The following is a 25,039-nucleotide window of genomic DNA, read 5'->3' as shown; positions in this document are numbered from 1 at the left end:
ATCAAATATTAAAAATAATTTTTTTTTTCTATTTTCTTTCCTCTTTTTTCTCCCTTCACTTATCAGTTTATGTTTATTAAATACTTTTACTCTGTGTGTGTTGAATTTGTCATAAAAACAGGTTTATTTCTTTTGTTTATTATGTATAAATAAATGGAATAACGATTTCTTCTATGTTGATTTTGGGGGCCATATTTTGTATCTAAAGTTGTATTCACATGATAATACAAATTTAAATATTAGCATTGGAAAAAAAGTCGGTAATCGTTTTTATAAGATAAACAAATTATTTTTCGGGTAAATTAATAATATAATATTTGTGAATATTAAATTTGTATCTTCACTTAAAACAATTCAAAGCATTTTTATTTGAGTTTCCACTTAAAAGAAAATTAAAATTTTACACCTTAAAAATATTTCACATATGTATTAATAACTAATAAGTTCACTGCCCAGTGTTTTTACAGAAAAAACTAAAGAAGGAAGGGCTAAGGATAATGATATACTATCGATACAGTAACTATGATTTTATTTTCTCAACGAAACATCCACCTAATAAGAAAACTCAAACATTCCTCCATAATTATTTATGATTAACGAGACGAAAATTAAAGATCAGTTGCTTAAAGTTCAAAGATGTAAATATGTTTTTGATCACTTAGAAGAACTAAGTGATGGAGCTGGCGTCGATGCAACATTGGAACCAGAAGTCTGAGGTGGTGCTTGCAAAGGCACGTGCCTATTGATGAGCTCACATGCAACTGTTTGGAGATCAACATCACCACTAGCAGTTGGGCCTATTGGGCTTGAAACAGCCATGTATTGCCGTGGGTCCATCATGGCCCGTTGATACATAGCCCAAGTTGCTGGATCAAAGTGGGAAGATGGATCAAAAGTGGCCGGCATTGATAAGGTGGTGGGGGCAACACCCACAACCGTTGGTAAGTCTGCAACTGAGAAAATAGGTGATGTCGGTACTCCTTGCGTTGGAGGAATTGGTGGCGGTTGTCGTATCTCCATTGTAGCAAGATGATTTTGTAAGAATGAGAGTTCAGCTTGTAAAGCCAACACCTACATAAAAGAAAAAGAGATCAGAAAATGTCACAAATGAAAAACATTACATTGTTGACTAAGTGTTTAATGATGTTTATATGAAAATTAGTCATAGGAGAAATAGTATGACTAATTAAGAACACAATTCTGAATTCTCTTTACTTTAAGCAAAAAAAAAAATTCCTAATAAACAAAAAATTCATCACGATTTTACTATTTTCTTATTATAATTATATAATCTTTTATTTATACTATTTATTTCTCTCAAAATTTATCTCGGTAATACCTAAATAGCTACTTATTTTCGATTTATCCTATTATAAATTCCATCATGATCAGTCGAATACTATTATAGTAGGCTGTTTCTAACTTTCTATCATGTTGATTTTAAATTTGCATATACTACCCATAGACTCTGTTTAATTAGTATATACACTGAAACATAGACATTGATATATAAATTAAGAAAACATAAATACAAAATATATATACATATTTTATGTTTGGCAAAACAAATATATAAAACACACAAAATCTTAAAAAATTTATAATATCCTCATCTTCTATTTTTACTATCATCACTCAAACTTTTCATCTACCACCACCTATTTTTCTCCTCCATCATTCATAACCAAAAATAAATTATCCAATCAAAAGATAAATAAATAATTAAACATCAACTCAAATTATTATTACCAACAAGATCTCTTTCAAAAATCAATTCAATAATTTTTATTTTTTTATTAAAGAAAATAATGGAAACAGATAGAGATCTCTTTCAGTGCCACCTCACTCTTGTAAAATCCAGTCAAACCGTAATTAATTAAATAATAAATTAAATAGGAGCGAATATGATTAGAAAATTTAGCAATTAGAATTTGATAATTTAAATATGATATGTGGACTCAGTAAATTTTTCTGAGTCGGAAAACATAGTTTTCTGAATAAAAATGCGCACTGAAAATTTGACCGATAATACCGGCTGAGATCTATCTGGTACGGCAGCTGAATAAATTAATTATAAGTAAATAAGGTTAGAAAATGAGAAATTATAATTTGGAAAGCTAGAAATATTTAAAATACTATTTAAAACTCTAATCTTAAAGGTTTTGGCCCAAAATTGGGCCAACAGACTAAAACAAGTAAACCAGGCCTAAGTGGACCCAAAACACAACATATATAAATATTAGTTATGAGTATTTCAGCTCATTTACCCTAGAGAATGAGAGAGGGGGCGGATAGAGAGAAGAGAGAAAGAGAACCTAGCTTTCCAAACTTCAAATCACCATAACTTTCTCTCCGAAACTCCGATTGACGAGCCGTTTACGGCTACACATCGCTCTTTTCATCCTCTACAATTCTATCTAAGTTTTGCGGTGAGTATTCTACTGTCCTCTACCCAAATTTTATTTTTCTCTTTAAATTCAAATTTAATTTGGATTTTGAGGAAATCTTGTGATTTTGGTTGTTTAGGAGTGCTCTAGTATGAGCCATGGGTGATATTCATCACAAACTTCAGTGGGATAAGGTAAAAAATCCTCCAATCTTATGCTTTATCATTTTCATGAACCCTAGATTGATTGTAAGTGTGAAATTGGTTATGTTAGAGTATTGGTTGATTTTGGTGCACAATTGGAAGATTGATATTGCTTGTGGGGCCTTGGTGATGCTTGGAGCTAAGAGTTGGTGGAGACTTCTAAGAAGAAGCTCAATTATTTTGGCTACAAGAGGTACAGTTTAAGTTTCATTTAAGTACCGTGTGGTGTGATGAGAATTCCTAGGCTAGATGCCCCTAGCATTAAGTTTGGATTGTGTAAATGGTTGGTACTAATATGTATAGTTGATATGTAATGTAAATTAATGATTGGGTTGAGAATTGTGTGAATTTGTATGTTTGGTGTGTTAAAAATTTGATGAATTGGATAATAAATATTAGTTTGTGAAATATACATTTAAATTGTGAATTTGGGGCCGAAGGCCGTGAATCTTGGGCCGGATGCCAGAAAGAGGTAAGGAAGGTAAGTGATGTGTGTATTGTGTGATGTCATATGAGGTTGAATGGAATCGTTATTGTTGTTATTTGGTTACAAAGGATTGTATGGACTATGTGGTTATTGGTTTTGAGGGAGGAATTAATGTCTTTGTTGATAATGTATGTGAGTTGTATACGATGATATGGATTTATATGTATTGGGGGTTGATGGAATTGGTATTGTTGGAACTTGGGATGTGGAATGAAAGATATGATATGGTATTTTGTTTAAAATTGAGTTATTTGATTGAGATGGTAAAAATGGTGGATTGGTGGAATGTGAATTTAATGAGAATGTTAAAAATATGAGTTGAGGAGGCTTGAGGTTGATTTTGGTAAGTTTTGGTTGGTTTTGAAAAGGTTTGAAATTGGTTTGTGTTGAAAATTTAGTTTTTGTTGGTTTTTATGAAAGTTGTAATTTCGGTCTACTTTGACAGAACATAACTTGGTCTCCAAATTCCCGATTTGGATCAAACTTATTTAGAAATAAAATTGGATCCGAGATGTTTATGTCGTTCAAAGAACGGGTAGAAAATGATTTGAAACGAAAAAGTTTTGCCCGTCAGAAGTTTGGGGTTTGAAAATGTAATCTTGCAGCTTTTTAAACTTAGTAAAATTTTTGGTAAAACGTACTCCGACGCGCATGCATGGCCAATGCGCACGCGTCACTCACGATTTTTACTCTCTCACGTGTGCACCTGGCCGACGCGTATGCATCACTGTATTGATGCAGGAGCATGGTATAAATTCCAGAGAGTTGTGATGGTTACGTGCCAGTTTTGTGTGAGGAGCACAAAACGCATCCACGCATACGCGTAACTGACGCGCACGCGTCACGCTACCTCTCTACTTCCCAAGCGTGCGCGTAGGCGACGCGCACGCGTGACCCCGTTTTCAGCAAAAATTGATTTTTGAGTTTTTAAATCCGAATCTCAAACTTCTAAGCCTCCATTTTCATCCTTTAAGTCCTAAATTTTTATAGTATGCCTAGTAATGAGAAGAAGCTAGGAAATGTGATAACTTGTTGATGAAGAAAGACTTGGAGTAATGAATCGTGATTGAGGAAGTGCAGAAATGATGGTTTGAAAATGAATGTAACGTGTGACCCAGGGTAGTAGGCAGTGGCGTTGTCCATTTGCTCTGAATATGAGATGGGGAAGGAGAATTATGATAAATGAGTTTAATTATGGAGTTTTGAATGAATGTATGTCTGTGATACCTGGGTAGTAGCAAAGATCGTGGTTCATCCCGCTTGCTCCGGGTCATTGTTTGAAAATTGGTAATAATGAAGAGTGATAATGAATGAATGTGTATTTGTGATACCTGGGTAGTAGCAAGGGTTGTGGTTCGTTCCTCTTGCTCCTGGTTAATGTTTGAGATTTGATAACAATGATGATTGATTTTAAACTGAATGAATGTATGTTTTGAGATCCTGGGCAATAGCAAGGGTTGTGGTTCGTCCCACTTGCTCCAGGTCACAGATTGTGACGACTGGGTAGTAGCGACAGTAGTGGTGATTCCACTCGCTCCAGGTTGAGCTTTTAAACACCCTCCTGGGTAGTAGTCACAATAGTGGTTATTTCACTGGCTCTATGTTTAATAGGTAGTAGCAAAGGGGTTGTAGCTGAAGCCCACCTTCTCCGCATGGGTGTTTTTGTCCATGGTTAGCTACCAAGACGTGTCGGGTTGGCTATATAACCGACAGATGATATCATCAGTCATAGGGTAGGCATACATCATTTGCATATGTTTGAATTGTTTGGGTTTGCCTATTTGTTTATTGATATATCATATATGCTATGCTACCTGATTATGTGCTACTTGTTCTACTTGTACTTTATTGTGTATTACTTGTCTGTATTGCTTGTGTTTGTACAACTGAGAGGTTTCTCATACTGGTGTCGATTGACGCTGAGGGCTATTCTTGTTGAGATGCAGTAATGATATGATTAATTTATACTGATTATTATTGAATGAGGTAATTTGAGTTCCTTGGGTAGACACAGTGGAGTGATTTCACTGCTCCAGGTAGAAAATGAGATAATTTGAGCTCCCTGGGTGGACGCAGTGAAGTGATTTCACTTGCTCCAAGTGAGGATATGAAGCATTGATATAGAATTGCTGAGATTGAATAACTGGTGATGATTTTGTTTATGATTTTGATTCTGATTTGTTGGAGAGTTAAAAAGTTAGGAAGCATGAGAAAGATGAGTTAGATTTAGCATTCCCTTATGACAGTTGCCTATTTATGGATTAGCGAGAACATAGGATGAAAATTAGTGAAAGAAAGTTTAGGATGCTTAGTGAGTTTTTATTACAATGCATTGTATTTATTTGGCACTTTTACCGTACTGGGAACCCATGGGTCGGGGGTTCTCATTCCGTATATATATCTCTTGTTTTTCAGATACAAATTCAGGTGCTCAGAAGTGAGTTGTGGTTCATCTGAGAGACGGCGAAGATCTTTATATTCTCTACTTTATATTTTGCTTAGAATCTCCCCACCTTTATTTTAAAAAGCCTATATTATGTATTGAACTCTTTTGAACTTGCCTATAGAGACTTTTTATGTTTCTTTTGGGAGAGATTAGGAGATACTGTTGTCAACTACTGTTATACTGTACCCTAGCCGACCTAAACTTCGCGGGTCACGACTAGTGGCTATTAACTTATGTTATATATCTATATATTGTCCTTCTCTTATTCTCCTTAATGCCTTTAACTGTATATCACTTTCAACTTCATGCTTTATCTTTAGCTGTCGATGCGTGAGTGTCACAAATTTGCGATTTTATATTTACTCCTTTCATTTATACTTATAAATTATGTATTAAAAATCCCCCTTGAGAGTCATACCACCTTATTATCATTAACTTATGACTCAAGTATAAGGATTTGAATATTAGAGTGTTACAACCCTTCTTCTCCATAGTCCTTCCCCAAATCATATGTACTCGAAATACACCTTCACCTCCACCTCCACTGTGTCTCTGCCGTCCTTCGTCATCCGAAGTGGCAGATGCTCGTAGTACCCCACACTCAACTCTTTGAAATCATCGAGAAGAGAGGGTGATCGAAATACGATGGGCGAAGAGGAAGAGTAGGAGAGAGGGCGACGAGAAGAGGAAAAGGGAGAAAGGCGGTAGTGGACGGTAGAGAGTGAAGGGGAGGACAAAGAGAGGAGGACATGACAGCGGTGGTGGCACTGGCGGTTTCGGAGGGAACTGTAAAAACTAGAATAACCGTTTTAATAAAATAATTTTATACTGCCTGAAAAAGATTTGAAAATATAGAAATGATATTTTGAAAATAAAAAGGTAAATTTTAAATTCAATTCATTTTTCTGAGTGGGAAAATATATCTTTTGTGGAAAACTTTTATAAAAATACGTACTAGTACCGGCTCTAGTCTATCCGGTACCACGTATTTTAAAAAAATAAGATTTTGAAAAATTGAATTTATTGTTTTGAAAGAACAAAAATTATTTAGAATCAAAAATCGGGCACTAATCTTAAAGATTTTGGCCCAAAATGGGACAAACGGACCAAAAATAGTTAGCGGGTTGGACCGGGCCCAAGTCCAACATATAAATACCCTAACTAAGAGGCATTCAACCTCATTTTTAAGAAGAGAGAGAGAGAAAGAGAGAGAGAGAGAGAGAGAGAGAGAGAGAGAGAGAGAGAGAGGTTTCGGGATTTACTATTCACCCAAACCTTGTTTTGATCATAACTTAAGCTGCAGAGCTCCGATTGACGAGTCGTTCGCGGCCACGCGAAACTCTTGTCGAGCCCATCATTTATAATGAAAATTTGTATGTAAGAACTCCAAAATCAACCTCCAGTTTCCAGCCCTAATAATTCTGTGTTTTTAGGTTTAGTTTTTGAGTAAGTTTTGTGATTTTGTTTGTTTAGGGGTCAACTTTCTTTCGTTCGGGTTTTTGTCCATATGCCTTTACGATAGCCAATTATGTGTGCCGCTGAAGAGGAAGGCATCACTTACTGTACTACTATCGGCTTTTTTCCGCAGGTTGAAGAAAGAAGGCTTCTATCAGAGTGGGAATAGCAGGGCAAAAGTTACAAGGACAGGTTATCAACAGGGGTCGATGGCAGGTTTGATTACGGAGAAGTCAATAATCAATGATTATGCAGAGGGTCCAGCAGTCACAAATAACACAAGCAGAAGGGTCAAGCCTATTTGAATTTGTTATTGGAAAATTAGGAGGAAGACATCTGTCATGGAGAGGCAATCCTCAAATACGTACTTTGACCTGACGGCTTACCGTTCTTAGCTTCTGATGGGAATTCTAAGTAGTATTGTCCATCGGAACCATCAATCATAAGATTAGCCCGTCAGAAAGTCTTCGCTCTTCCAAAGCCTCATTAGCACGCCAGTCAGTCAGCTTGACCAAGAAGACCCGAAAAGGCACAAAATAAGGAATGGAAGATCACGTATCGATCCATTTATGTTCTGTTACACCCGAGACATTGCATTGGTAAATCCATAGTACGAGGACATTTCTAACATACAAAAATAGCACTATATGGAAAGGCTCTTCCCGGTTATGGTTGATGATTCACAATGATGACTTTATCCCTAATATCATTGAGTAAGGTAATATTTCACTAAACACTTGTGTTTAGTTATTTTCGTAAACCCTAGGTTTGACGGGATATGTTGTATGATGTTAGATTGAGTTTTAGAGTTTGTTGGAGTGATGCTTGGTGGTTTTGCTTGGTGTTTTGAGTTGTGTGGGAATCAGCCAAGGTATGGTTTCAGTTTTCTTTATGTAATATGTAATGTTTCGTGAACCTTAGGCTAGTTGACCTTAAGATAGGTTTGAATGATGTGATTGTATGATTAGTTGTATATAAATGTTATGCTTGATGATGATTTGGATGGAGGTTGAATGAGTTGAATGTGATGACATATATGTTGTTAGATGATGATTATTGATGAGTCATGTTGGTGAATGCTGAGTTGCGAAGTACATGGTTGAAGAGATTTTTGAGGAATGGAAATACTTATGATGAATTTGAGAAGTTGGAAACCAGTGATGGTTATGATGAGTTAAGAACTTGGAAAGGAATGATGAAATTATTGGATTATATGGGAGTGTGCAGGGTCTATGTCCATGGCGTGGCAGTTTTTCTGCTGTAAGAGTGTGTTCAACACTATATCTTAGGAATGATTTATGATGAGACAGTTTTTGTTGTTTCCTTCCTTGCTGCATGAGTGTGTAGAGCTTATATCTTTGGTGTAGCAGACTCCCTACTACATGAGTGTGTGGAGCCTATATCTCCAGTGTGGCAGATTTTCCTGCTGCATGAGTGTGCAGAGCCTATATCTCTGGGTGTGGCAGGAAGGCTACATTCAGGAGGATGTGTCGGGTTGGCATTTATGGATTGACAAGTGATATCACGAGCCAATAGAAAAGGCATTCATTATATACATCTTCTACGTGTGTGTGCTTTGCTTAATTTCTATTATGCCTAAATGAATCACATGTTACTTGCTAATTGTTCTATTTGTTGTACATGTACTCTACTTGTGCTTTACTTATCTACATTACTTGTGTTTTCCTGCTGGGATTTAGGAGACTTGGTAGGAGGTGGCAATGGGATCGCAAGGAGGTTAGGCTGGCGAAGGCTGTGGGACAGCGGTGCTATGTTAGTTAGAAATTCCTTAAGATAGAATACCCTGTTTATGGTTTGAGTTATTTATTTATTCTAAGCTTGAATATTTGTATTGGTGTGAAGTTCTAGGATTGCCTTTGGTATCCCGAAACCTTACATCTTATATATCGGGAACTGTTACCATATTGAGAACCTCTGGTTCTCATACCATATGTTGTTGTTGTTTTTCAGATGCAGGTCATAACCCACCTCAGTGAGTTGCGAGATTGTGACGGAGCGGAGGATCTTATGATCTATTATGATATTTTGATTATTTTGTTGTAGTACTTTCTCTCACATTTTTATTTTAGACTTTATGGCCTTAGAGGCTTGATTTGAGAGATAAGTTGTATAAGTTGTTTTAAACTTCAAAACTCTGTTGTATTCAGTTAAACTTCAAAACTCTTTTTGGTATTTCACACTTATATATATGTCTTGTTTAAATTAAGTACTACCTTGTGTATCCTGGAGTTATCTACAAGGTTATATATATATATATATATATATATATATATATATATATATATATATATATATATATATATATTATATCTTGTTCTATCTGTGCCTACGCATTTTAGTTATCGTGTATGAACGCTTCGCATTTTGTAATTCCACTTTATGCGACTTTGAGCTGTTATTCCTTCATCGAGCTTCTAGTTATATAAATTCTTGAATATATATTATATATTGTAAGCTTTAGAACTGTCGTGACACTTTGCTATCCTTTGCTTTATGGCTAGAGGTAAGGCTTAGGATAACAGGGTGTTAAGGAATAGTTATGGAGGCGAAGATAGTGGCGGAGGAAAGATGGAGGATGGAGGAAGGAATGATGAGCCACGGAAAATAGAATAAGGAGTTGGAGAGAGGTGGAAGATGCTAGTAGGAGGGAGATAAGTTTAGGAGAATGAGAGTATAAAATTTTGGAAATTTGAAAATTAAATAAGTGTAAAGTGTGAAATATTAGTGTCTCATAAATTATGTCTCAGTAACTCAACTATTTGGATGGAAACAAGTTTTGTGTCTTTGTCTCTATTTGTGTCCTTCCATATCTATCTAAAAATTGTGTCTCATTGAACCAAACAGAGAACATGTGTCACCGTGTCCATATCTCAGAAAGACAAAGACAACAACCAAATGCTCTCTTATGATGATGGGCTTTTGTGTTTTTTCTAACACTAGTGATAAGTCAATTTAATACCCTCTCTGAAGAACAACTTTGTTCTACACAAACATCCGCAAATAAAACCACCTTGAGATAACATAGTCATTTCTTTTGAAGGTATAGTACATGGCTCTGTTTTAGAATCAAAGATGTCGATTGGAACAAAAAGAGATACATAACTACACCAATAAAGTAAAGTAGTGAAATGTAAAGAACAATTAGGTAAGTAGAGGCATGGGCTAGTAGGTAAACAATGATCTAAAGCAACTATTCTCCTAAGAGTTAAGTCTCAAAGTGGTCCTTGAAATTATATTCAAGCCTTAAAGAAGTCCCTGAAGTTAATAGTTGCATATATTCATCCCTTGAGTTGCATTCCAGGACCCAGAATACAGGAATTTATATTTTACTTGTAGTTTTAATAATGTTGTTGAAGATATTAGACTTGATATCCTTTTTATTTATAAATAGATAACCCTCTCTTAAATGAATTGATTATTTTAGATTCTACCTTTATTCTTATCAATGCATTTATTTACTGTTGTTAAAATTATTATTATCTTAATTTGCATATCCTATCTAACGGCTAGTTAATATTTGTTTTTTTCTAATAATTTGAAATCATTTATTCCTCATTCAATCATCGATTCATCATAGATTCTGATTGACTTATTATCAAAGTTCTTAATATGTTACTATTACTGTTATATGAAACTAAAAACATTATTGATATTTGACTTGGTTTGCTTTTTTGGCAGACAGATTACTGTGTATTTTATTTTCAAGCTATAAAAGTTGAAAATATGTTGAAAATTAAGGACGATTTTGATTATAAAATCTTGTCTCAAAAGCTTGAAGTACAGTTGGATAAGCTTATTGCAGAAAATGAAAGGCAAGGAAAAGCTTTTGATGATGAAGTTGAAAAAGAGGCTGAAATGTCAGATGGGGTACATGGAATTGGTAAAGGAGTTAGAGTAGAAATTACTGTTAAATAAAGAAAGACATGCTCCATTTTTGTGGTTCTCCGAAAATTGCTTCCATTAAAGCGTAGGTTTTTTGAGCTCCCAACTGCGTTATTCCTACTAGCCATTTGAATATAGAGAATAGAAGGTCTGCAAAATAGCTACGAAGAAAAGAAAACAAAAGGTCTGAAGAAAGAGAAGTCAATTTGGGGATTAGGATTTTTAAAATTGGTTCAGGAACCAAAATGTCATAAAAAAAGGTTTCATATTCTATCAAAATGATTCGGATTTTATTTCAAGCCACTACCACCAGTCCGCATATTTGGCCTATTTTATGATGAGCGGTTCCTAGGTTTCTAATCTCGAAACATACCGCAAAGAACTACTATCATTTCTCTAAAGCGTTGGTCATATTCTATTGTAAACATAACGTTCATTAAGAAGGTTGTGTGCAACCCAAGGTAGGTACCTCCCCACCAACTGGGCAGTATTTTCGCCACCCAGTTGACAATTTGGACCACCTTTTTTGGATCACGTGACAATGCGGCACTGCTGGATGCTTCTGATCAATAGAACAGGAAGATGAGTCAGCCAAAAAGAAATAACACCAAAAGTAACGATCACCAAGATACGCATAATGATTCGATTTTTTGATCACCCATTTTTGGAAAACCATTTTTGGAAGCTTCTGCCTTACACATGTAAGATTGGAATGCCTGAATCATGAGCCGACCCTCTTGCAATACATATCCATTCCATATTTTATGAAATCACTAGATAACATGTTGGATGATAAAACGATGATTGAGTGCTACACGTATGGATTTTTCTCAAGCAAGTAGAAACCCACTTCGAGTAAGTTCTCTCAGACTTCTCCTTGTCAGTCAAGCAAGTGAATACCTATTTTTAACAGTCGAGGTACCATAACCATTCCCTATCGGTGTCAATCCTCTCTCGTAGGCTTGAGAAAATATTATTTGATTACATCATAACTAAATCAGATTTGTTTTCTATCCATTCTAGATCCAGATTTGGCAAGAAAATAAACATTAAATACACAATAAAAATATATTACATTCACAAAAATACAAAATAGAACTAAAAGAATGCAAAATAGAACATTTTCATTGTTCTCAAATATTCTTCTTTCTTTTCCTTCCAAAGAGATGAGAACGTCTCAAATCCTTGATTAACTGAAAAGATTGAAACTTTGCATAAGAAGAAAGATTGGAAGAAGAAAATATAAAAGAAAAAGAAAAAGATGAGCAGAGAAGATGAGATGGAGGAGGAAACAACCAAGACGCGACAATCTACAGGCAGCGACAATTCACAGGCGGTGACGTTGCTGGAAGCGGCGATGAATGGTGTGATGCAGAACAACATTGACGATAAGAGTAATGTGGTTGACTTGAGAAGGAGAAACAGGAAAATACCGACGAATATGAGGTTGAGGAGATGACAAGATGAGGCTGATGAGTGGAGGCTTTGATTATGTAAGAGTGAGATTGAGAGTGGGTGAATATGTGATTCTAGAGACTGAGAGCGAGGGAGGGGCGGTTGCAAGGGTGAGGTTGTGAGGCAGATAAGAAAATCTAGGGGTTTTTAATTATATATATATATATATATATATATATATATATATATATATATATATATATATATATATATATATATATATATATATATATATGGCTTGGGAAAAGCCATGGCTATGGTGGCTAAGAGTGATGAACTTGTAATAACATAACACGTGGCGGTTTGACTTTCACGAAAAAACTTGAAAATATAGATGTGGATAATCAACTTTTTCTTGTCTTTTTGGTGTTTAGATTTGGGCTAAAAACTAGTCCTGAGTGAAATAGATCAGGTTTCGACCCGAACTGAGAGAGCTTACCTAATCCCAACCCATTTCTTCTACTGAACCACCATAGATCAGCTCCACCTTCCTTGCCGGCCTTTTCTCTACACTTGCTACAAGAAGATATCCACCCATTCCATCCCACCATCATTGATGCACTTGGATCTGACCTAGTCCGCCTCAACAGAAGGTATTGCTACATGTGTCTATGCTGCTTGTCGCTGCTGCTTGATCTTTGGTGTGCACTGGAGTTTTCTGGCTCTGTTGGTGGTTTGGACCACCACTGCGCTGACAAGGTCCTCAAGCCTTCTCTCTGCCACCCTCGAGCTTGATTTGCAGTGCTTGATATTCTCTTCAAATGAAAAGCTTCGCTGTCTCCATCATTCATATGTCTCAGGTGCTTGATGTCCTTGAAGAACGGAGATGCTGTCGCTAGAGTGATTAAGCCCACAAAATTTGACATCGAAACCACATGACTTTCTTCCATCGCGCGCTGATTTTCTCTAACAATGTCCATTGCATATCTCGCCCATTTTTGGTGGTTGCTGGCCATGCCCTCAATCGCCAACAGGCTATTCCACTAAATGACATCCATATCCCTTGGCTAATCATTTATCTACACCACTAGCCTTAAGAAACTAACCAAGATTTATCGTAACTAACAAATTAATACAAGGCTTGAGGACAATATACCACACTCCAACTGTCAGTTTCTCATTGGTTGGTCAACCTATAGCCACTACTAGCCACCGAAACCACGGCCACCAGAGACGTGTATATATATATATATATATATATATATATATATATATATATATATATATATATATATATATATATATATATATATATATATATTGGAGATATTATAGTAATTTTATACTAATGGGTATTACACAAATATCCACGGGAGGATACTTCTTCTCCTACTTTCACTACCCCGTTTATTAATCGGATATTCGTTCTTTGTTTTTATGAGTAGAAAATACTCTCCAAATTCATCTCTCGACAGGTAAATCCTCGCGGATATTCACTTCATGGGGAGAAATTATTATTGTTAACCAATACTCATAAGTAGCATAAGCAAGTTTAACAACATACATCATAGAAAAAGATCCTATCATAGCAATCAAGAATGGTTATGTAAACCAATATCTTTATACAAGAAAAATATTTAGATAATTGATTGTAATATGATTATAAATGAAAATTCAGGTATAGTTGGAATTAATAGCTGAGAGTTGTTAGATGATAATTTAGTCAAATCTGTTAAATTATTTAACGAATTTTAGTTATCTTTATATGAAATTAACTATATTTGAGTTTTCACCTAATTATATTGTACAAAGAAAAAAATGAAACTATGAATTTGAATTTTGTATAGTAATAACTTTTTGATACTCACTAATATTATACTCTTAGAAACTTTTTTCCCTTTACATCTTTTATTATTCTCTCTTCATGATTCATTATTAGAGAGTTTCATTCACTTAATTAAGGTCTCATTATGGGATATGTCTGTGTATCAAACTTGTAATAAATTTTATGTTTAATTTGATAAATATTTTACTTTTTGTAAGAAGTTGATTAAAGTTGATTTTAAAAAGATAATTTTTTTAAATAGTAGTATTTATATTTAGTAAATTAAAAATAACTTTCAATAAATATACACAAACAATAATAATGTATTTAGAAAAATAATTTTAAAATTTAAAATAATTATAATAGACATAAATAAAAAATTTGATTGCAAATAAAATTTTTCATCAATAATTTAATTAAGAGTAAATCTAAATATTTATTAATATATAAGATTTTATTAACTTTTTAGTTGTAATAAACACAAGTTAATTTTAAAAAAATATTTTTTAAATATCTTCAAACAAAATACTATGTACACATAAAAAATTAATTATTAAATTAATATTAGATATTGTATATAAATACATATATTATTTAATTTATTTTTAATATTATTTCATATTTTAATATATATTTTATACCGATAACTAATTTAATAACTGATTTTTTACGTACACACTTAGAACATCCCAACTTTTTAAAATCATAAGAAAAAATGTGTTAATTTATAAAGTAATAAATTTGAATTATATAACTTTATTCAAAAGAAAATTATTATAAAAAAGGCATACATACTATGAATCATCATTTTTCAAAGTTTAAAGTTTAAACGAATAATTTATAACATTTAGTGCGCTTCTTTTATGTAAGAGCTTTTCACATAGATGATTTTGTATCTTATAAACCCAACTTAATTTTTGTGAAAAAGAAATTTTGATCTACAGTTAAGCCATCTCATGCAACTCGAGTATGGACAACATTAATTCATGCCATATTTACATGTGTAATATACAATCCACATTGATGTTCATTCAGAAACCCCATAATACATATATCTCAAATTTACCAATAACAATTTTTATATCGGATTAATTAATTAATTAATTAATTAATTAATTAATAATAATAATAATAATAATAATAATAATAATAATAATAATAATAATAATAATAATAATAATAATTTGATCTCTATTTTTTTAAATATTAGATATCTAATTATTAATAAAAAAATAATTAATCTTTAATATTTTTAAAAAAAGTATATATCCAAATAGTAAGAAATTTTAGATAGGAAAATTTGTTGTTTCAAAAAAATTGTACGTTAGTCAGACTTAGAGGCGGAGTTTAGTTAAGATAATGGGAACTATGGTTCCCCAATTTTTTTATAAAAAAAATTAGTAGTATTTTTTAAAAAAAATAAAAAATAGTTCAATTGGCTTAAATACTTTATTATGACTTAAAGTACCCAGGTTCACTAACAGTTTCTTTATTCGTATTTCGCGTCTCTTTATTCAACAAGCAATTCTCTTGATTGATAGATTGATTCGTCTCCTATTAACTCTTCCAGTTTTACAACAAGCAATCATTTTCAGCAATGAAAATAATAAAAAAAAAGAAATTGAGAAAGAAATTGCTGAAAAATTTAGTTCTGATTCAATTATTGAAGATTTCAAGTCACTAAAGATTTAAAGAGTATAATTATAAACTATTTTATATTTTTTATATATAGAATTATTGATTATTATCTTATTAGTAACAAACTTAAAGAATAATTATATTTACAAATTTTATTTTAATATAAATAATATTATTATTAAATTTTAATGTTAAATTTTTGTTTCAAGTTCTACCACTAACTCAGACCTATTATTTTCAATTCGATAAATAAATTTTCGAAAGTGTGACAAAAATTTTTATATGTCTTATTTTTGTAAAGTTTAGAAATCTCAACGTAATAAAAAATTTTTGGGATAAAAATGTCAAAACACAAAAATTTTTGGAGATTTATGTATGTATATACTCTTAAAAAAATTAGTTTTATATTTTTCTAGAAAATAGAAACTGATTAATTAATTTAAAGTATTACTCTAACTGTATTAAAAAAAATTGTCTTAGAAATACAACAAGTTTCTAACTCACTAGGTGGATTCTATTGATTAAGTGAGACTAAAGCTATGTTTGTATGTCTGATAATAAAGTTAGAGTTACATGTTAATTTCGTAGCTTTGTTTGAAAGAAAATGAGTGTAATTAAAAGTTATGAAATGTGATATTCATTTTTATTTTTATGTTCATTTTAAGAAAAAAAATATCAGAATACATATATTTTGGTCCTTTAGAAAAAAAATTAAAGACAGTGACTATAATATTGTTTAATTAAGCCCTAGAAACTAACCAACCATATCCCCCTAAAACCAGCAAAAACTAAGAACTAAATTCATGTTACATCCAACCACTTATCATTTGATCATTTTTTTTTCTAAATTTGTTGTTAACCGGTCTAATAATTTAATTAAGAGTTGTGGCTTAATTTCATTGAAATGTTTAGAAATTCGCTGGTAATTTTTAAGATGGGTTGATTTACATTTTTATTTTTAAAATTTTATAAAAAAAATAAAAATAAAAAACAAATTAAAATATTATTTTTTAACAATTTTTTCTCTTTTCTTTTCTATTTTATTTTTTGGTGCACACAAAGCATTTCTGGTAATAAGGTATTGTGTTGAAGGAATACTAATGCAGATTAGAGAGATCTTTTTATTTACGTATTAGAATTAGGTGAAGATTTATATATAATTATTTTCGTGTGAAATTAATAGTTAAGAATTATTAGATGATAATTTAGTCAAATTTATTAAATTATTTAATAATTTTTAAATATTAATTTGTACGTGAGTTTTCATCTTAGAATTAAAACATAAATTAAACTTCGTTTATTAGAGGCTTTCCTAAACAAATTACTATATATTCATCAACATATACAAAATTGAAAGTAGTAGATTCAATTTCAGTCTCTCCTTTCGTGCTTTCACTTAATTTGTGCAAAAATGGCACGAAAACCATCCAAAAGCGGTGTGAACATCTGAAAATGGGGGTTGTTAATCCATTCTCATTTATTTGCTAACAAACAAATTAAAATGAAAGAAGTTACAAGACTACTATAAATTTGGTTTTGTTTTCGTATTCTTAAAATTTAATGTATATTCAGAAAAGTCTTGGTAATTAACAAGTATTCGAAATTTGAATTTTGAATAAAAAATATAAATTAATTATATTTTTTTTAAATTGTTATGCGTTAAATGTATTATAAAAGTTAATGGGTAGTTTGTATTTTTATTTTTTATTTTTAGAAATTTATTTCCTTATTGTAACTCATCATGTCCTTAAAATACTTTTAATTATACTAAAATGAATCGAAATATATAGCATTAAAAATAATATTTTTTATACACTCAACATATTACCTTGTAAATTAAATATAACAATTTTTAATTTGTGTATTCTATCATAATTATATATTTTGTACGTTAAAAATTTATTTATTCCCGAGTCAAGGTGAAAAATACATAAGAAGATGAGATTACTAAAACCTAAATATTTATTTAATTAGTTTATTGTAGAATTAAGATAGCCAAAGGAAGCAAACAATGAACTACGAAGAACACATCAGAATGGATCACATAATCATCTTAATTTATGTTATATGATGAGTAATCTCAATTGAAAATTTTAAATAAAAAAATATTTAATAACAAAAAAAATTTAGCCAAAATTCATCATAATTTATTTTATTTTACATTCATTAATTGTTGTAGTGTAAAATAAATGCTAAATAAAGTAAGATGAGTAATCATCTTAATTTATGTTATATGACGAGTAATCTCAATTGAAAATTTGAAAATAAATAGTACCTGTTGTTGAAGGGTACAGATTTGACCAACACATCCATAAACAGGGTCTCTCATTCGTGCTTGTGCTTCATAACAAATACTAATAACAGCATCAAGCCTCTTATGAACTGGAATTTTGGAAAGAAGCTTACCAACGTTGCTAGCCCCAAAAACCTTGTGCACCGATGCAAAGTAGATTGCACCTTGATCAGGATCGAAGTACGGAGCAAAGACACATCCCGGATCACATTTCTTCCTCAGAAACTTGCAAGCGCCGCAAGGACCGCCACTACCCTTACCTTTGGTACCACTCCCACTAGCGCCACTGCTACCGCCGCCGCGGCCGCCGCCACGGCTTGTGCTTGCACTCATGTCTAATCGGTAAACGTCCTCACTACTACTCTTTTCTTTTGATGACTATATATATATAGATACCTCTATGGGAAAAGCTAGGGTTTTAATGCAAGCATAATAATATTTGATAAGGAAAGAGAAGAAGAGAAGAGGGGTATTAATATGTATGAAAATGGGGCTGGTGGGGCTAGAAAATTTATGAGTGGGGGTTTAAATGGAAAAAAAAATGAAGGTGGTTTTACAGCCACGCGAGGGAGAAAAGCCTTAATCTCCAAAGTTGGTCATTTGCGTGAAGGAAAACATGAGTTACATGGCCACCTTACAAACATTTGTATTATGAAAAATATAGGTAAATAATGAATAATGAATAATTTATTTTTTAAAAATTAAAATTTAAATAATAATTTATTAATGATAATTAATAAATATGAAGTGAAGTTTAAAAATGCTTGTTAGCTTGTTATTGATTAGATTTTTTTTGATTATCTAACAGAATTGTTAATTTGTTATATTATATATATACAAAAATAAATAATATATAGATTATAGATAATAAATAATTTATAATATATAATCTATTATATATCTTCTTATTTATTATATATAGCATATTCTATGATGATTATAATTATAATAATTACAACAGTTATGAAACTTTGACAATATTTAAAAAGTATTAGCTAAAATTAATAGCATACTTCAATAAAAAATTAATATGGAGTACTAGGATGAAATATATATCCATTTACAGGTCAACTAGTTCTCTGTTTTTTACCTTCAAAATTTCTGTTTTGGTTTTCTTATTTTTCATTCCACCTAGACAATTATTTATTCAACATAACTCATGCTTCTTTCGCTCTTTCATTGACCTATTTCATTCAGAAAAGACATACACACCCTACATACCATATATAGCTGTATCACGTGGTGAGTGCAACAATGCATACGTCGAAATGAAGATTATTACGATTCATAAACTTCTTGGAAACCATGAAGTTTGATTACGATCACATCAAATTAAAACTGGGAGGAGGTTGCTTTTGGATTTATGTTCGAGGATAAATTGATGATGTATGATGTTTATCATAAAATAGGAATTGTTTATTTATTTGACAAATGATAATAATGCGTACGAATTGCCACTATGCTTCTTCTAAGTGGCAGGTCCATTTTACTTTTTTCTTAGATTTTCTTTCTTTCAATCTCAGAACTAGTTTGTTGAAAGTGATCGACTCATTTTTTTGTCTTCGATTTCTTCACTGAGTGCCAAAAGTTTCATTGGAATCATAACTGATGATAAACTATAATAGTTTAGAAATTTTGTTTTCAATTTAATATGCAGTTTTCTTCTCTTAATTTAAATAATTTAATATAAAATAATTTTATTATCAAAAATTGTGTATGAAATAATTTTATTACAAAATTGTGTATAAAATTACATATGAGATAATAATAATAATAATAATAATAATAATAATAATAATAATAATAATAATAATAATAAGTTGAATAATAGTTTTTTATTTTTATAGATTTTTAATTTAAACTAATCTGAATCTAATATATCATTTTATATGTCAAGTGGATGTTAGTTTAATTTATGAGAGATTTAATTTGATAATTTTTTGTAAAATACAAAATTTTTATGAGAGATTTGAGTATATAAACAAATTTATGATTTATTATAGCAAAATATGTTTTATGTTGGTAGAATGCATATTTTTTTAGTAATATTAATTAAAATCACTTATTGCATTATAATTAGTTAATAACTAAAGAATTATAAAATTAAATTATAATAATATTTTTAAATATATTTAGTCTTTTAATATTTTTTATAGTATTCTTTTTTTGTTACTTTATAGTACTCTATTTTAATACGTCAATAATTTTTCAATTTTATAATATTATTTATTTAGCCAATTAAAGATAACATAAAAGTCAATAATTTTTCTGTTTGTAGTAAATGTTAATAATTATTTGTTACATTATAAAAAATAAATTTAAATTAGTATTTTTTTTAGTACTCTCAATAACTTTATTTGCATGGGTGTTTTGGGTTCTAATTTTTTACACTATACTTAATCTTTTATTTAATTGATCATGGTTAATATGAACAATTTCACACATTATAAAAAAAATTAGAATAGTAAACTATACACAAGAGTTTAATTTATAAATTTTACAATATCAAACAAAAATGAATTTATAGTTATACTAAAACTCGCAGTATTATTTAATTTAATTTTATTTTGAGCGATAAAATTATGTTACTTGTGACTCTATTGTTATGTATAGACTGTTTTTATTTATTTATTTTGTACTTTTAACAAAATCAATAATTCACATTAACAAAAAAATTAAAAAATAAAATAACAAAAAATAAAAATGGTTAAAATATAATAAAAAATTATTAATGATGATAATAAAATTACTAATAAAATTATTAAGACCAATAATAACTAGCATATTCATGTGAATCAAGTAAAAAATTTGAGGAGAAAAAAATATATACAAAATATCAACTATTAACGTAATTGTCAAACATACTTTATGTGGTCTGCCCTAGATATTACGAATCAGTAGGCAAAATTTAAAAAATTAGGTAATGGCAAAAAATTATAAAATAAAGATTATCTTGTTATTACAAACAAATATAAAAATTACAAACAAATAAATAAATAGATAACTCCTTTAATTTTACTAGTATTAATTAACGTACTAACGTTCTACCTCATAGTAGATACCATGAGAATAATAAATAATAATGACGATGTGAATTTACCTTATATAAATAAGACCATAAGATTACTGATTTGAAAGAATGTATTGAAATTCAAGTCCAAAATTTTAATATTTAAAAATAAAAATGGGTGAAAAAATTCACAGAGTGTGAGTTAAATACATAAATCAATATTAATATTTATCTTCTGTTTTTTTTTTAATTAGCTATGTGTTTAATATATTGTCATTGTTTACTAAAATAGTTATAATTCCAATAGTTCGTATGTTTTACATTAAGAACTATAAAATTTTGTTATTTTATATTAGATATGGACAAAAGTTAGATTTTAGAACTATGAGACAGTGCAGAATATAATTAAGGATTGAATAATATTTTAGACTTCGCATTTGCTAATGCATCGTCAGATGGAATGATAAAATGTCCTTGTTCAAAGTGTGGCTTTCAACTTATATGCAAACAAGAGAAGATACGTACGACCACCTGTTTCATCACGGCGAAAAACCCTCTGACGAGGGCACAAGGTGTACGTGCATAAACGATAATCCACTCTCCCAAGTAAATCCAATGACGCAAATGGTCAACGAGGCATTTGAATTCTCAATTCCACATGTCGCCGATGACACCACAATGGATGAAGATGTTGACGATGATGAACAAGAATTTCCGAATTTATATGACGGGCCAAGTCGTGCCGCAAGAAATTTTGATGATTTACTTGCAGACGGAGACAAGAACTATATCCCAAATATTCAAAATACTCGAAGCTATCATTTCTAGTAAAGTTTTACCATATAAAGTGCATGTGTGGTGTTAGTGACAAGGCGATGTCAATGATCCTAGATTTGTTGCGAGATATTTTTGAGCACGCTAAACTTCAGATAATATTCTATGAGGCCAAAAAGATTATTAGGAAGCTGGGTATTGAATACAAGAAAATAGATGCATGCCCAAACGATTGCATGTTATACCGGGGTGATGATCAAGAATTTGACAAGGTGCAAACGCTGCGGGACTTCAAGATGGAAGCAAAAGACGCGGAAGGGTTCTGTTCTCAAGCTAAAAACTCAAGTCAGGAGAAATGGGAAACCAATAGCAGCAAAGACTCTTCGGTACTTTCTGCTCATACCGCGACTACAACGGTTATTCATGTGCAGCAAAACATCTAAAAACATGTTGTGGCATAAGGAGGGTCACAATAGTGACGATTTCTTGAGGCATCCTAGGGACGCTATTACTTGGAAAAAATTGATGAGAAAAATTCTTCTTTTTCATCAGACCCACGTAGTGTTCGCCTGGCCTTAGCTAGCGATGGATTTAATCCTTTTGGGAACATGAGCACAAAGTATTCTATTTGGCCGGTTATTCTTATCCCGTACAACTTTCCTCCATGGCTTTGCATGAACCAGACCTCGTTTATCATATCTATGATTATTCCTGGGCCTAAAATGCCAGGAAATGACATAGATATTTACTTGCAGCCCCTAGTTGATGAGTTGAAGCAATTATGGGATAGGGTAGAAATGTACGACACTAACAAGAAAAGCACTTTCAAGATGTTTGCGGCATTGATGTGGATTATTAGCGATTTTTCAGGATTGGAAAACTTATCAGGGTGGAATATGCACAGCAGGTTAGCATGACCTATTTGTAATTTTGATGCTAAGGCACATCAATTGACGTATAGTCAAAAATGGCGTTTTATGGGTCATCGTCGGTTTCTAAGTCAGGGTCATAAATTTAGACTGGACCAGTTAAGATTTGACGGACAAGTAGAAAACAGGGATCCCCAAAGATGTTGTCTGGAACAGATATCCTAAGACAACAATCAAATGTTCACGTGTCATTTGGAAAGATGACAAACGTCATAGGACAAAAAAGATACAATGGTGAAGATGCCAACATGGGTGAATCAAATTGGAAGAAGAACAGTGTTTTCTTCGAACTCCTATACTGGGAAGAAAATATGCTACGTAATAACCTAGATGTTATGCGCATAGAAAAAAATGTCTGCGATAACATAGTGTTCACTATATTAAACGATAGTGGAAAGTCAAAGGACAATATGAAAACTCGAAAGGATTTACAATACAAGGGCATAAGGTCGGAGTTGTGGCCGCGCGAAGGTGGAAAATATCCTTCTACAGTTTTTACCATGTCAAATGCACAAAAGGATATATTTCTGAAGACTCTTCAACATGTCATCTTTCCAGATGGTTATTCAAGCAACATTATGCGTTGTGTTGACTTGCGACAGCGTAAGTTGTATGGTTTGAAAAGTCATGATTGTCACGTTCTGATAGAACATTTGCTTCCAATTCTGGTCAAGAATGCACTACCTGCCAATGTGGGTACTTAATTGCCGATCTTTCATCATTTTTTCGAGCACCCTGTGGGAAAGCCGTTAACCCTCTACAACTTGATAAACTCTAAAATCATGTTGTTCACACCCTGTGTCGTATGGAGATGATTTTTCATCCATCATTCTTCACAGCCATGGTACACCTTATCGTGCATCTTGTAGAAGAAGTAAAAACTGGTGGCCCAGTACATTATTGGTGGATGTATTCAATAGAGAGGTTAGTTCCTATGTAAACCTGTTTACAACATGCGGTTTCATTAATAAATTGTACTACTCATATGACATTGTTTCCGTTGAAAGGTATCTGGGACGTTTGAAGCAATATGTGCGCAACAGGGCTCAAGTAGAAGGCTCAATTACAGAGGGATACTTATCTGAGGAGATTCTAACATTTTGTTCTAGATATCTGGATGATATTGAGACTAGGATGAATCGACCGGTGCGAGTTGATGATCAACCTAGTGGAGTGATCCCTAATGCCTGTGAAACAATGTTTCCGAAAATTGGAAAGGCGGTAGGGGTTGCAACTCATTTTAAGCTAAGCCAAATGGAACAACATCAAGCACATCGTCACGTGCTAGCCAACTGTGAGGCTGTTTCTGAATTTATTGAGTAAGTGATCTTATGTTAAATTTAAACTCTCGGAGATAAATCTGTTTAAGCCTTTCATTATTAGTGAATAATGTTGTGCTATTTCAAATAGTTCATTTAGACAAAAAAACAAAGAGAATGCTACGAGGTCAAACAAGGTCGCAATAAAAAATAGATAGCATTGTGCACAAGGAATTTGTTCAGTGGTTCAAGCAAGAGGTTAGCATACAGTAAGCATTATGCCAAGGTCAAATGATAGCATGAAACATACTATAATACTTTAATGAGATTAAATGGCCCGATGGAGAGCACTGAGTATTCAAATGAGATTAAATGCCTCGAATGTAGACCCAGACTACAAGCAAGACGTTATGGGGCGTACAATGTCAACGGGTATAAGTTTAGAACTATGGCAAAGGATGAAGGGATGAAATCCCAAAATAGTGGAGTATATGTCTCGTCTAATACACGAAGTTATGCAAGCATGCGTGACCAAAAAGTGGCTACTGTTAGTGTTCCATATTATGGCAAAATTGTAGACATAATTGAATTGAATTATAACTGTCGGTTCTCAGTTGTGATGTTGAAGTGTATTTGGGCGGATACGATTACTACTAGAGGAATCAAACAAGATCATTTGGGTCTTACTAGTGTTAACTTCTCTCGTTCAATACACACTGGTGATCGAGAAGACGATGAACCGTACATATTGGCATCAGAGGCTCATCTTGTATACTATGTGGACGATGAAGTAGATAAAGAATGGAGCGTAATTGTTCATGTGAAGCCACAAGACTTGTATGACATGGGAGAAGAGAATGAAGAAGCTGAAGTTGGTTTCTCTCCACAGCCAAGGTTAAACATGTCAACGACAGAGGACATTGGAGAGTTACAGTTGGCAAGGGATGATGATACAAAAGACCCCACAGACAATGTTTCTGAAAATATTGATGATGTTGCAGAATGAAACATATGATTGTACAACGTAATTTTTAA

At 32.1% G+C, this 25,039-nt stretch overlaps 1 protein-coding gene across 1 annotated transcript; it reads right to left on the bottom strand.

The window, feature by feature from the left end:
• Positions 1–509: 509 nt before the first annotated feature.
• Positions 510–18,506, bottom strand: LOC112797293 (LOB domain-containing protein 30). The gene is made up of 2 exons (XM_025840145.3): positions 18,015–18,506; positions 510–1,071 (listed from the first exon to the last, which is right to left on the bottom strand). The coding sequence occupies exons 1-2, from the start codon at positions 18,363–18,365 to the stop codon at positions 655–657; spliced, it is 768 nt and encodes a 255-aa protein (XP_025695930.1). The 5' UTR covers positions 18,366–18,506; the 3' UTR covers positions 510–654.
• Positions 18,507–25,039: the final 6,533 nt, after the last annotated feature.

Source organism: Arachis hypogaea, chromosome 4, assembly GCF_003086295.3.
Source record: "Arachis hypogaea cultivar Tifrunner chromosome 4, arahy.Tifrunner.gnm2.J5K5, whole genome shotgun sequence".
NCBI lineage: Eukaryota > Viridiplantae > Streptophyta > Magnoliopsida > Fabales > Fabaceae > Arachis > Arachis hypogaea.
The sequence above is the reverse complement of the archived record's forward strand: the minus strand, read 5'-3'. Positions and strand labels throughout refer to the sequence as shown.